Consider the following 15497-nt stretch of genomic DNA (forward strand, 5'->3'; position numbering starts at 1 on the left):
TCACCCTCAGACCGTGTCCTCACCCTCAGACCGTGTCCTTACCCTCAGACCGTGTCCTCACCCTCAGACCGTGTCCTCACCCTCAGACCGTGTCCTTATCCTCAGACCGTGTCCTCACCCTCAGACCGTGTCCTCACCCTCAGACCGTGTCCTAACCCTCAGACCGTGTCCTAACCCTCAGACCGTGTCCTAACCCTCAGACCGTGTCCTCACTCTCAGACCGTGTCCTTACCCTCAGACCGTGTCCTCACCCTCAGACCGTGACCTCACCCTCAGACCGTGTCCTTACCCTCAGACCGTGTCCTTACCCTCAGACCGTGTCCTCACCCTCAGACCGTGTCCTTACCCTCAGACCGTGTCCTCACCCTCAGACCGTGTCCTCACCCTCAGACCGTGTCCTAACCCTCAGACCGTGTCCTCACCCTCAGACCGTGTCCTAACCCTCAGACCGTGTCCTTACCCTCAGACCGTGTCCTCACCCTCAGACCGTGTCCTCACCCTCAGACCGTGTCCTAACCCTCAGACCGTGTCCTAACCCTCAGACCGTGTCCTAACCCTCAGACCGTGTCCTTACCCTCAGACCGTGTCCTTACCCTCAGACCGTGTCCTAACCCTCAGACCGTGTCCTTACCCTCAGACCGTGTCCTCACCCTCAGACCATGTCCTCACCCTCAGACCGTGTCCTAACCCTCAGACCTTGTCCTAACTCTCAGACCGTGTCCTAACCCTCAGACCGTGTCCTTACCCTCAGACCGTGTCTTACCCTCAGACCGTGTCCTTACCCTCAGACCGTGTCCTAACCCTCAGACCGTGTCCTTACCCTCAGACCGTGTCCTCACCCTCAGACCGTGTCCTAACCCTCAGACCGTGTCCTTAACCTCAGACCGTGTCCTCACCCTCAGACCGTGTCCTCACCCTCAGACCGTGTCCTTACCCTCAGACCGTGTCCTCACCCTCAGACCGTGTCCTAACCCTCAGACCGTGTCCTTACCCTCAGACCGTGTCCTTACCCTCAGACCGTGTCCTCACCCTCAGACCGTGTCCTCACCCTCAGACCGTGTCCTAACCCTCAGACCGTGTCCTCACCCTCAGACCGTGTCCTTACCCTCAGACCGTGTCCTTATTCTCAGACCGTGTCCTCACCCTCAGACCGTGTCCTTACCCTCAGACCGTGTCCTTACCCTCAGACCGTGTCCTAACCCTCAGACCGTGTCCTCACCCTCAGACCGTGTCCTAACCCTCAGACCGTGTCCTTACCCTCAGACCGTGTCCTAACCCTCAGACCGTGTCCTCACCCTCAGACCGTGTCCTAACCCTCAGACCGTGTCCTTACCCTCAGACTGTGTCCTCACCCTCAGACCGTGTCCTAACCCTCAGACCGTGTTCTTAACCTCAGATCGTGTCCTTACCCTCAGACCGTGTCCTTACTCTCAGACCGTGTCCTTACCCTCAGACCGTGTCCTAACCCTCAGACCGTGTCCTAACCCTCAGACCGTGTCCTCACCCTCAGACCGTGTCCTTACTCTCAGACCGTGTCCTCACCCTCAGACCGTGTCCTAACCCTCAGACCGTGTTCTTAACCTCAGATCGTGTCCTTACCCTCAGACCGTGTCCTCACCCTCAGACCGTGTCCTTATTCTCAGACCGTGTCCTCACCCTCAGACCGTGTCCTTACCCTCAGACCGTGTCCTAACCCTCAGACCGTGTCCTTATTCTCAGACCGTGTCCTCACCCTCAGACCGTGTCCTTACCCTCAGACCGTGTCCTAACCCTCAGACCGTGTCCTTATTCTCAGACCGTGTCCTAACCCTCAGACCGTGTCCTAACCCTCAGACCGTGTCCTTACCCTCAGACCGTGTCCTCACCCTCAGACCGTGTCCTCACCCTCAGACCGTGTCCTCACCCTCAGACCGTGTCCTCACCCTCAGACCGTGTCCTCACCCTCAGACCGTGTCCTTCCCTCAGACCGTGTCCTCACCCTCAGACCGTGTCCTCACCCTCAGACCGTGTCCTTACCCTCAGACCGTGTCCTTACCCTCAGACCGTGTCCTTACCCTCAGACCGTGTCCTCACCCTCAGACCGTGTCCTAACTCTCAGACCGTGTCCTTACCCTCAGACCGTGTCCTAACCCTCAAACCGTGTCCTAACCCTCAGACCGTGTCCTCACCCTCAGACCGTGTCCTAACCCTCAGACCGTGTCCTAACCCTCAGACCTTGTCCTCACCCTCAGACCGTGTCCTAACCCTCAAACCGTGTCCTAACCCTCAGACCGTGTCCTAACCCTCAGACCTTGTCCTAACCCTCAGACCGTGTCCTTACCCTCAGACCGTGTCCTCACCCTCAGACCGTGTCCTTACCCTCAGACCGTGTCCTCACCCTCAGACCGTGTCCTCACCCTCAGACCGTGTCTAACCCTCAGACCGTGTCCTCACCCTCAGACCGTGTCTAACCCTCAGACCGTGTCCTCACCCTCAGACCGTGTCTAACCCTCAGACCGTGTCCTCACCCTCAGACCGTGTCCTTACCCTCAGACCGTGTCCTAACCCTCAGACCGTGTCCTCACCCTCAGACCGTGTCCTCACCCTCAGACCGTGTCTAACCCTCAGACCGTGTCCTAACCCTCAGACCGTGTCCTAACCCTCAGACCGTGTCCTCACCCTCAGACCGTGTCCTTACCCTCAGACCGTGTCCTTATCCTCAGACCGTGTCCTCACCCTCAGACCGTGTCCTAACCCTCAGACCGTGTCCTTATCCTCAGACCGTGTCCTCACCCTCAGACCGTGTCCTTACCCTCAGACCGTGTCCTTATCCTCAGACCGTGTCCTAACCCTCAGACCGTGTCCTAACCCTCAGACCGTGTCCTCACCCTCAGACCGTGTCTTAACCCTCAGACCGTGTCCTCACCCTCAGACCGTGTCCTTACCCTCAGACCGTGTCCTAACCCTCAGACCGTGTCCTTATCCTCAGACCGTGTCCTCACCCTCAGACCGTGTCCTCACCCTCAGACCGTGTCCTTACCCTCAGACCGTGTCCTCACCCTCAGACCGTGTCCTCACCCTCAGACCGTGTCCTCACCCTCAGACCGTGTCCTTACCCTCAGACCGTGTCCTTACCCTCAGACCATGTCCTCACCCTCAGACCGTGTCCTAACCCTCAGACCGTGTCCTTACCCTCAGACCGTGTCCTAACCCTCAGACCGTGTCCTCACCCTCAGACCGTGTCCTCACCCTCAGACCGTGTCCTCACCCTCAGACCGTGTCCTTACCCTCAGACCGTGTCCTTACCCTCAGACCATGTCCTCACCCTCAGACCGTGTCCTAACCCTCAGACCGTGTCCTTACCCTCAGACCGTGTCCTAACCCTCAGACCGTGTCCTTACCCTCAGACCGTGTCCTCACCCTCAGACCGTGTCCTAACCCTCAGACCGTGTCCTTACCCTCAGACCGTGTCCTCACCCTCAGACCGTGTCCTAACCCTCAGACCGTGTCCTTACCCTCAGACCGTGTCCTCACCCTCAGACCGTGTCCTCACCCTCAGACCGTGTCCTCACCCTCAGACCTAGTCCTCACCCTCAGATCGTGTCCTCACCCTCAGACCGTGTCCTTACCCTCAGACCGTGTCCTTACCCTCAGACCGTGTCCTCACCCTCAGACCGTGTCCTTACCCTCAGACCGTGTCCTTACCCTCAGACCGTGTCCTAACCCTCAGACCGTGTCCTTACCCTCAGACCGTGTCCTAACCCTCAGACCGTGTCCTTACCCTCAGACCGTGTCCTTAACCTCAGACCGTGTCCTCACCCTCAGACCGTGTCCTCACCCTCAGACCGTGTCCTCACCCTCAGACCGTGTCCTCACCCTCAGACCGTGTCCTCACCCTCAGACCGTGTCCTTAACCTCAGACCGTGTCCTCACCCTCAGACCGTGTCTTACCCCGCAGACGGTGGCCTGCATCATGGCGTCCAGGCTGCCCTCCGGAGAGTCCAGGTTCCCGGAGATGGCCTGTTTCTGGACCTCGTCTCTGAATTGGGTCTTGCTGGACGTGAGGCTGAGCACGTGGCGGTATCCGAACGCCGCCTGACACGCCACGCGGTCGTTGTCGCACGGCTTCAGCAGTTTCTCCGGGTTCGTGTTGGTGAACGGCAGGACAGTTTTATCCACAAACGCTCCGAAGCCTGGACAGAGAGACACAAGATCACACCCTACACCGGCCCGGGACAGAGGCACTCACCGGGAATCAGGTGAAGGTAAAGAAGCGTGAAACTAGTGGGCGTGTCAGTGGGCGTGTCAGTGGGCGTGTCAGTGGGCGTGTCAGTGGCCGTGTCAGTGGGTGTGTCAGTGGGTGTGTCAGTGGGAGTGTCAGCGGGCGTGTCAGTGGGCGTGTCAGTGGGCGTGTGTTGCAGTCACCAATGCGTCCGTGCCGGGTGATCTTATTCAGGGCGTCGAACAGCTGGTTGCCCAGGTTCTTGACGCTCTGGAGGTCATCGTTCATGGAGAAGGACAGGTCCATGAGGTAATACAGGTCCACGGGGTAACCCTCCGCACGCCGGAACTTCACGCGGAACGTCTCCGGGGAATCTGAGGACAGGACGGAGACATTACTGACCATCAGAGACATCACAGACCATCAGAGACAATCACTGACCATCAGAGACATTACTGACCATCAGAGACATTACAGACCATCAGAGACATCACAGACCATCAGAGACATCACTGACCATCAGAGACATCACTGACCATCAGAGACATCACTGACCATCAGAGACATCACAGACCATCAGAGACAATCACTGACCATCAGAAACATTACTGACCATCAGAGACATCACTGACCATCAGAGACATCACAGACCATCAGAGACATCACTGACCATCTGAGACATCACAGACCATCAGAGACAATCACTGACCATCAGAGACATCACTGACCATCAGAGACATCACAGACCATCAGAGACAATCACTGACCATCAGAAACATTACTGACCATCAGAGACATCACTGACCATCAGAGACATCACAGACCATCAGAGACATCACTGACCATCTGAGACATTATTGACCATCAGAGACATCACTGACCATCAGAGACATTACTGACCATCAGAGACATCACTGACCATCAGAGACATCACTGACCATCAGAGACATCACTGACCATCAGAGACATCACTGACCATCAGAGACATCACAGACCATCAGAAACATCACTGACCATCAGAAACATCACTGACCATCAGAGACATCACTGACCATCAGAGACATCACAGACCATCAGAAACATCACTGACCATCAGAAACATCATTGACCATCAGAGACATCACTGACCATCAGAGACATTACTGACCATCAGAGACATCACTGACCATCAGAGACATCACAGACCATCAGAAACATCACTGACCATCAGAGACATCACTGACCATCAGAGACATCACTGACCATCAGAGACATCACAGACCATCAGAAACATCACTGACCATCAGAAACATCACTGACCATCAGAGACATCACTGACCATCAGAGACATCACAGACCATCAGAAACATCACTGACCATCAGAAACATCATTGACCATCAGAGACATCACTGACCATCAGAGACATCACTGACCATCAGAAACATCACAGACCATCAGAGACATCATTGACCATCAGAAACATCACTGACCATCAGAGACATCACAGACCATCAGAGACATTACTGACCATCAGAAACATCACAGACCATCAGAGACATCACTGACCATCAGAAACATCACAGACCATCAGAGACATCACTGACCATCAGAGACATTACTGACCATCAGAGACATCACTGACCATCAGAGACATCACTGACCATCAGAGACATTATTGACCATCAGAGACATCACTGACCATCAGAGACATTATTGACCATCAGAAACATCACTGACCATCAGAGACATCACTGACCATCAGAGACATCACTGACCATCTGAGACATTACTGACCATCAGAGACATCACTGACCATCAGAGACATTACAGACCATCAGAGACATTACTGACCATCAGAGACATCACTGACCATCAGAGACATCACTGACCATCAGAGACATCACTGACCATCTGAGACATTACTGACCATCAGAGACATCACTGACCATCAGAGACATTACAGACCATCAGAGACATTACTGACCATCAGAGACATCACTGACCATCAGAGACATCACTGACCATCAGAGACATCACTGACCATCAGAGACATCACTGACCATCAGAGACATCACTGACCATCAGAGACAATCACTGACCATCAGAGACATCACTGACCATCAGAGACATCACTGACCATCAGAAACATTACTGACCATCAGAAACATTACTGACCATCAGAGACATCACTGACCATCAGAGACATTACTGACCATCAGAGACATCACTGACCATCAGAGACATCACTGACCATCAGAGACATTACTGACCATCAGCTACAATCACAGACCATCAGAGACATCACTGACCATCAGAGACATCACTGACCATCAGAGACATTACTGACCATCAGCTACAATCACAGACCATCAGAGACATTACTGACCATCAGAGACATCACTGACCATCAGAGACATCACTGACCATCAGAGACATTACTGACCATCAGAGACAATCACTGACCATCAGAGACATCACTGACCATCAGAGACATCACTGACCATCAGAAACATTACTGACCATCAGAAACATCACTGACCATCAGAGACATCACTGACCATCAGAGACATCACTGACCATCAGAGACATCACTGACCATCAGAGACATCACTGACCATCAGACACATCACTGACCATCAGAGACATCACTGACCATCAGAGACAATCACTGACCATCAGAGACATCACTGACCATCAGAGACATCACTGACCATCAGAAACATTACTGACCATCAGAGACATCACTGACCATCAGAAACATTACTGACCATCAGAGACATCACTGACCATCAGAAACATCACTGACCATCAGAGACATCACTGACCATCAGAAACATTACTGACCATCAGAAACATTACTGACCATCAGAGACATCACTGACCATCAGAGACAATCACTGACCATCAGAAACATCACTGACCATCAGAGACATCACTGACCATCAGAGACATCACTGACCATCAGAAACATTACTGACCATCAGAAACATCACTGACCATCAGAAACATCACTGACCATCAGAGACATCACTGACCATCAGAGACATCACTGACCATCAGAGACAATCACTGACCATCAGAGACATCACTGACCATCAGAAACATCACTGACCATCAGAGACATCACTGACCATCAGGGACATCACTGACCATCAGAGACATTACTGACCATCAGACATCACTGACCATCAGAGACATCACTGACCATCAGAGACATCACTGACCATCAGAAACATCACTGACCATCAGAAACATCACTGACCATCAGAGACATCACTGACCATCAGAGACATCACTGACCATCAGAAACATCACTGACCATCAGAAACATCACTGACCATCAGAGACATCACTGACCATCAGAGACATTACTGACCATCAGAGACATCACTGACCATCAGAAACATCACTGACCATCAGAGACATCACTGACCATCAGAGACAATCACTGACCATCAGAGACATCACTGACCATCAGAAACATTACTGACCATCAGAAACATCACTGACCATCAGAGACATCACTGACCATCAGAGACATCACTGACCATCTGAGACATCACTGACCATCAGAAACATTACTGACCATCAGAAACATCACTGACCATCAGAAACATCACTGACCATCAGAGACATCACTGACCATCAGAAACATTACTGACCATCAGAGACATTACTGACCATCAGAGACATTACTGACCATCAGAGACATTACTGACCATCAGAGACATTACTGACCATCAGAGACATTATTGACCATCAGAAACATTACTGACCATCAGAGACATCACTGACCATCAGAGACATTACTGACCATCAGAGACATTACTGACCATCAGAGACATCACTGACCATCAGAGACATCACAGACCATCAGAGACATTATTGACCATCAGAAACATTACTGACCATCTGAGACATTACTGACCATCAGAAACATCACTGACCATCTGAGACATTACTGACCATCAGAAACATCACTGACCATCTGAGACATCACTGACCATCAGAGACATCACAGACCATCTGAGACATTACTGACCATCAGAGACATTACTGACCATCTGAGACATTACTGACCATCAGAAACATCACTGACCATCTGAGACATCACTGACCATCAGAGACATCACTGACCATCAGAGACATCACAGACCATCAGAGACATCACTGACCATCAGAAACATTACTGACCATCAGAGACATTACTGACCATCAGAGACATTACTGACCATCAGAGACATTACTGACCATCAGAGACATTATTGACCATCAGAAACATTACTGACCATCAGAGACATCACTGACCATCAGAGACATTACTGACCATCAGAGACATTATTGACCATCAGAAACATTACTGACCATCAGAGACATCACTGACCATCAGAGACATCACAGACCATCAGAGACATCACTGACCATCAGAGACATCACTGACCATCAGAAACAATCACAGACCATCAGAGACATCACAGACCATCAGAGACATCACTGACCATCAGAAACATCACTGACCATCTGAGACATCACTGACCATCTGAGACATTACTGACCATCAGAGACATTACTGACCATCTGAGACATTACTGACCATCAGAAACATCACTGACCATCTGAGACATCACTGACCATCAGAGACATCACTGACCATCAGAGACATCACAGACCATCTGAGACATTACTGACCATCAGAGACATCACTGACCATCAGAGACATCACTGACCATCAGAGACATCACTGACCATCAGAGACAATCACTGACCATCAGAGACATCACAGACCATCAGAGACATTATTGACCATCAGAGACATCACTGACCATCAGAGACAATCACTGACCATCAGAGACATTACTGACCATCTGAGACATCACTGACCATCAGAGACATCACAGACCATCAGAGACATCACTGACCATCAGAAACATCACTGACCATCAGAGACATCACTGACCATCTGAGACATCACTGACCATCAGAGACATCACTGACCATCTGAGACATCACTGACCATCAGAAACATCACTGACCATCAGAGACATCACTGACCATCAGAAACATCACTGACCATCAGAGACATCACTGACCATCAGAGACATCACAGACCATCTGAGACATTACTGACCATCAGAGACATCACTGACCATCAGAGACATCACTGACCATCAGAGACATCACTGACCATCAGAGACAATCACTGACCATCAGAGACATCACAGACCATCAGAGACATTATTGACCATCAGAGACATCACTGACCATCAGAGACATTACTGACCATCTGAGACATCACTGACCATCAGAGACATCACAGACCATCAGAGACATCACTGACCATCAGAAACATCACTGACCATCAGAGACATCACTGACCATCTGAGACATCACTGACCATCAGAGACATCACTGACCATCTGAGACATCACTGACCATCAGAAACATCACTGACCATCAGAGACATCACTGACCATCAGAAACATCACTGACCATCAGAAACATCACTGACCATCAGAGACATCACTGACCATCTGAGACAATCACAGACTCAGAGTTTACCTTTGCGCAGTTTGAGTCTGATCTCCTGAGGCCTCAGCTGGACGGGATCCTGGCCTGTCTGGGTGAGCGGGTCGTCTCGGATGGTCTACAGAGACAAACAGGACAGAGGAGTCGACAAGTGTGGGGGACAGAGGAGGAGACAGAGGAGGAGACAGGTGTGGGGGACAGAGGAGTCGACAAGTGTGGGGGACAGAGGGGACAAGTGTGGGGGACAGAGGAGTGGACAGGTGTGGGGGACAGAGGAGGAGACAGGTGTGGGGGACAGAGGAGGGGACAGGTGTGGGGGACAGAGGAGGAGACAGAGGAGGGGACAGAGGAGGGGACAGAGGAGGGGACAGAGGAGGGGACAGGTGTGGAGGACAGGTGTGGGGGACAGGTGTGGGGGACAGGAGGAGACAGAGGAGGGGACAGAGGAGGGGACAGGTGTGGGGGACAGAGGAGGGGACAGAGGAGGGGACAGGTGTGGGGGACAGAGGAGGGGACAGAGGAGGGGACAGGTGTGGGGGACAGGAGGAGACAGAGGAGGAGACAGGTGTGGGGGACAGAGGAGGGGACAGAGGAGGGGACAAGTGTGGGGGACAGAGGAGGGGACAGAGGAGGGGACAGGTGTGGGGGACAGAGGAGGGGACAGAGGAGGGGACAGGTGTGGGGGACAGGAGGAGACAGAGGAGGAGACAGGTGTGGGGGACAGAGGAGGGGACAAGTGTGGGGGACAGAGGAGGGGACAGAGGAGGGGACAGGTGTGGGGGACAGAGGAGGGGACAAGTGTGGGGGACAGAGGAGGGGACAGAGGAGGGGACAGGTGTGGGGGACAGAGGGGACAGGTGTGGGGGACAGGAGGAGACAGAGGAGGAGACAGGTGTGGGGGACAGAGGAGGGGACAAGTGTGGGGGACAGAGGAGGGGACAGAGGAGGGGACAGGTGTGGGGGACAGAGGGGACAGGTGTGGGGGACAGAGGAGGGGACAGAGGAGGGGACAGGTGTGGGGGACAGAGGAGGGGACAGGTGTGGGGGACAGAGGAGGGGACAGGTGTGGGGGACAGAGGAGGGGACAAGTGTGGGGGACAGAGGAGGGGACAAGTGTGGGGGACAGAGGAGGGGACAGAGGAGGGGACAGGTGTGGGGGACAGAGGGGACAGGTGTGGGGGACAGAGGAGGGGACAGGTGTGGGGGACAGAGGAGGGGACAGAGGAGGGGACAGGTGTGGGGGACAGAGGAGGGGACAGAGGAGGGGACAGGTGTGGGGGACAGAGGAGGGGACAGAGGAGGGGACAGGTGTGGGGGACAGAGGGGACAGGTGTGGGGGACAGGAGGAGACAGAGGAGGGGACAGGTGTGGGGGACAGAGGAGTGGACAGGTGTGGGGGACAGAGGAGGGGACAGAGGAGGGGACAGGTGTGGGGGACAGAGGAGGGGACAGAGGAGGGGACAAGTGTGGGGGACAGAGGAGGGGACAGAGGAGGGGACAGGTGTGGGGGACAGAGGAGGGGACAGAGGAGGGGACAAGTGTGGGGGACAGAGGAGGGGACAAGTGTGGGGGACAGAGGAGGGGACAGAGGAGGGGACAGGTGTGGGGGACAGAGGAGGGGACAAGTGTGGGGGACAGAGGAGGGGACAGAGGAGGGGACAGGTGTGGGGGACAGAGGGGACAGGTGTGGGGGACAGAGGAGGGGACAGGTGTGGGGGACAGAGGAGGGGACAGAGGAGGGGACAGGTGTGGGGGACAGAGGAGGGGACAGGTGTGGGGGACAGAGGAGGGGACAGAGGAGAGGACAGGTGTGGGGGACAGGAGGAGACAGAGGAGGAGACAGGTGTGGGGGACAGAGGAGGGGACAAGTGTGGGGGACAGAGGAGGGGACAGAGGAGGGGACAGGTGTGGGGGACAGAGGGGACAGGTGTGGGGGACAGAGGAGGGGACAGAGGAGGGGACAGGTGTGGGGGACAGAGGAGGGGACAGGTGTGGGGGACAGAGGAGGGGACAGGTGTGGGGGACAGATTGGGAGATGGAGGACATTTGGACCTCTTTGTGGTTGTTGATGGTGATGACGTTCTCCTCACTGCAGCCTCGTTCCATGAGCTTACGTCGAGTGTCGCAGCGAACTGCCTCCTGCTCCCCAGTTTTGGTGAAATCCTGCGGGACAAGGACATTCAGGGACACTCAGGGACACTCAGGGACACTCAGGGACACTCAGGGAAAAAAGGCCAAAACGGGACGGGTACAAAAAGTAAATATCAAGCATGGACGTGACTGACCAGCTGTTTGCACCACACGCAGAACGGTCCGGAGCGGATGCAGTCGTCACAGCCGTCGATCTGGGCTTTCGCACAAACCTGCTCCTCCTCCGGGACGGCCCACGCTCCTGACGGGACACAATCATCATCATCAGAATCTCCATCACCCATCCATCATCATCATCATCATCATCATCTCTGAGGACGCATGAACCGAACCGGCCGAGAACGTCACGGTGAAGTTTCCTTCCTTTATGACTCATTTCATCCACTCAGATATTCAAAGATTACTGTCTCATCATCATCATCATCATCATCATCATCATCATCATCATCATCATCATCATCATCATCATCACCATCATCATCATCATCATCATCATCATCATCATCATCATCATCATCATCATCATCATCATCATCATCATCATCAGAATCATCATCATCATCATCATCATCATCATCATCATCATCATCATCATCATCATCATCATCATCATCATCATCATCATCACCCATGTTCTGTGCTCATATAAGGACATGACATTACCGCCTTAAAGCTGATTTGACAGGTTTATTTTCCACTGAAACAACACATGGATGTTTCTGGAATAAACTAAAACCAGAACTGGCTTAAACCGGTCTCAAAATCAAAAGCAGTTTTTCCCGTTCATTTCTTTTCCTATTGTTCCCATTCCCCTCCTTTATTCCCCTTTGACGTTAGAGATGAACCAGATCCTGTTTTCTGGTTCTAGACTCATCAGTGTCAGAAACCAAAGATCTGATACAAAATAAAACCTCACAGTGAAAATAATCAGTTAAAAAAATGAACGCACGGAATATATTTGTTTTTCCTTTTCGTGTCAAAAAGGAACTCATCTCTTAAAGTGAAGGCTCTGAAATACGACTCTGTATTTAGCTGAGACTAATGAGAATAATGAGCAGATGAAACGCTGCCGGTTCAGAGGAGGATGTGACTTTATTTCCTCTTCTCTCACTGACACAGATCAGTCCTTATAAAGTCACACAGAGCCTTAGATGATTCATCAGATCTAAAAGGTCCTGTTCTTATTCTGAACCTGAAGACTCCCTTTAGGGTCACAGACTCTCCTGACCGCTCGCCTCAGGGTTCATGTCGTCCACTCAAATATTTAACCTTCATTTTAGTCAAAGTGACATTTTTGTGACTAAAATTGGACTAAAACTAAATTAAAAGTCTTTCATGAGACTAAAACTGTGACTAAAATGTCCTGAGATTTTTGGTCGACTAAAATAAAACAATAAAAATGAAAATCATCCAGACTTCTATAACAGTCATGTAAATCCTCCATGAAGCAGAGGAACTGACTAAATATGATGATAAATAAACAAATATGTTCAAATTTAACCCTGGTCAGATGTAAACACTTTATCAGGAAGTTCTTCTAAATGATCTGTCGTTATAACTTCTTCTTTCTTTGTAGGAATAAGTTTGGACACAAAACTGAAAGAAAAATGAATGCAACATTTGGAGAAACTGTTTTTAAAAAGTTAGAAAAATGTTGCTTTGAGACAAGTAACAAAACAGAACTCAGTTTATTCACCCCCTCTTAACTGAGTGCATCTCCAGTTCAGCTTTACCCAAATCTAAAAGCTTCCTGGAAAATGTCTCAAAAACGCGATGGAAAAAGAACATGAGAAAAGTGACGACAACATGGCAACAACGTGAGGAAAAAGATCAGTTTTGTAGTTCTTAGCTTTCAAACAAGGCGTGACACTCTAGGCCTATAGGCTGTGAACTCCAATCGAGAAGCTTTTAGATTTGAGTAAAGCAGAACTGGAGAAAATGTGCTCTGTAACTAAACATTCGTCTTCTTTATACAAGTCTAATGATCATTTTGGTGGTCCTCACTTCCTTTAAGGACTGTTTGAGGGTCTGGGTGTAATACATTATGTCTATGAGTGTCCTCACTAAGATAGCAGTACAATCGTGTGTGTGTGTGTGTGTGTGTGTGTGTGTGTGTTGTGTGTGTGTGTGTGTGGGGTACTGACCTGAGCCCAGGAGCAGCAGCAGCAGCAGCTCAGGCCCCATCTCCTCCTCCTGCAGCAGACAGTTTCAGATCTTACACCCCAGGACAGACGAAGGTTAAACTCCAGGACAGTCGAAGGCTAAACCCCAGGACAGACGAAGGTTAAACCCCAGGACAGACGAAGGTTAAACCCCGGGACAGACGAAGGCTAAAGCACTCACACAGAAGTCTTCACTTTGGGGAAGTTTCTTAGACAGAAGTGTGATAATCTGAGGGGGCGGGGCTAACGGGCACGTCCTCTTCCTGTGCCTTTGAGCAAGAGCCTCGTCTTCACACGCCCAAGTCCTATTTTTAGGTTTTCGGTACAAACTTAAATACGGGAAGTCGGTTTTGTGAAAGTGTGACGCTGTAGATTGAGAGGTTAGGACGGCGTCATGAGTCATGTGACCTGAGGGGGCGACGGTGGCGCCGGTGGGGGCGCCGGTGGCGCCGGTGGGGGCGCCGGTGGCGCCGGTGGGGCGACGGTGGCGCCGGTGGTCGAGCGGGTCGTCTCATGATCAGAAGGTTCGAATCCCAGCTCCCGTATAAGACTTAGAGAAGACGCTGGGCTTTGGGTTAGTTTTTGGATCGTTCTGATTCCTTCAATGACAGATGTGCATTTCACATCTGGCACAGAAAAGGTTTCAATGTTTAGCTTCTTAATTAGCCCCCACATGTGGCCTTGTCTCAGGTTAGACCAGGGGGGCCCAAAGTGGGGCCCGCGGAACAAATAAGAGTGACCTGCTTTTGCACCGCATCTGGTCAATAATAACTCTCTCCCATTCATTCTCTATGGTAGATATGGATGCAGTACACGTTTTGGCCACCAGTGTCATATTGGGGGCGCTGTTTCACTCCTTATATGCATATGACACATTAAACGACATTTTCACAGATACGTAGTTAACACAATTGCATTCAAGATTCATGTTAAAATTTCCCTAAATCTGGCAAAAAACGACCTTTTTATTCCGAAAAAAACCCACACTTCCGCATTAGCCATGGAGACCGGAAGTGATGTAGAACAAGACTGACAATCGTTCACGGTCGCTGGAATGCATTGAAGTCAATGGGATCATTTGTCCAAATAAACTGTAAACTGTGTCTCATACAAACATTTAGTGAAACACGACGATATCACCACAACCTGAGGACCCACGACAAGAACTAATGTGGAGCTCTGACATTTAAAAAGGTCTGGATGCAATGAACGGAGACCAGCGCAGTAGCCATTACCAAAGCTAACCACAGTAGCCATTACCAAAGCTAACCACAGTAGCCATTACCAAAGCTAACCACAGTAGCCATTACCAAAGCTAACAACAGTAGCCATTACCAAAGCTAACCACAGTAGCCATTACCAAAGCTAAGCACAGTAGCCATTACCAAAGCTAACCACAGTAACCATTACCAAAGCTAACCACAGTAACCATTACCAAAGCTAACCACAGTAGCCATTACCAAAGCTAACCACAGTA

The 15497-nt window shown here is 51.4% G+C and overlaps 1 protein-coding gene across 1 annotated transcript in view; it reads right to left on the bottom strand.

Moving 5' to 3' along the window:
* itgb2 (integrin, beta 2) overlaps positions 1–14188 on the bottom strand; it is a 35184-nt gene extending 20996 nt beyond the window's left edge. The window contains exons 1-6 of the mRNA XM_079562443.1: positions 14003–14188; positions 11993–12099; positions 11760–11870; positions 9741–9825; positions 4405–4575; positions 3931–4172 (exon numbers count right to left, since the gene is read on the bottom strand). Of these exons, the coding sequence (XP_079418569.1) occupies positions 3931–4172; positions 4405–4575; positions 9741–9825; positions 11760–11870; positions 11993–12099; positions 14003–14042 (756 nt within the window). The 5' untranslated portion in view covers positions 14043–14188. The remainder of the gene's footprint in view (positions 1–3930; positions 4173–4404; positions 4576–9740; positions 9826–11759; positions 11871–11992; positions 12100–14002) is intronic.
* Between the last annotated feature and the right edge of the window lie 1309 nt (positions 14189–15497).

This window comes from Gobius niger, assembly GCF_951799975.1.
Source record: "Gobius niger genome assembly, chromosome: 9".
NCBI classification, from domain to species: Eukaryota; Metazoa; Chordata; class Actinopteri; order Gobiiformes; family Gobiidae; genus Gobius; species Gobius niger.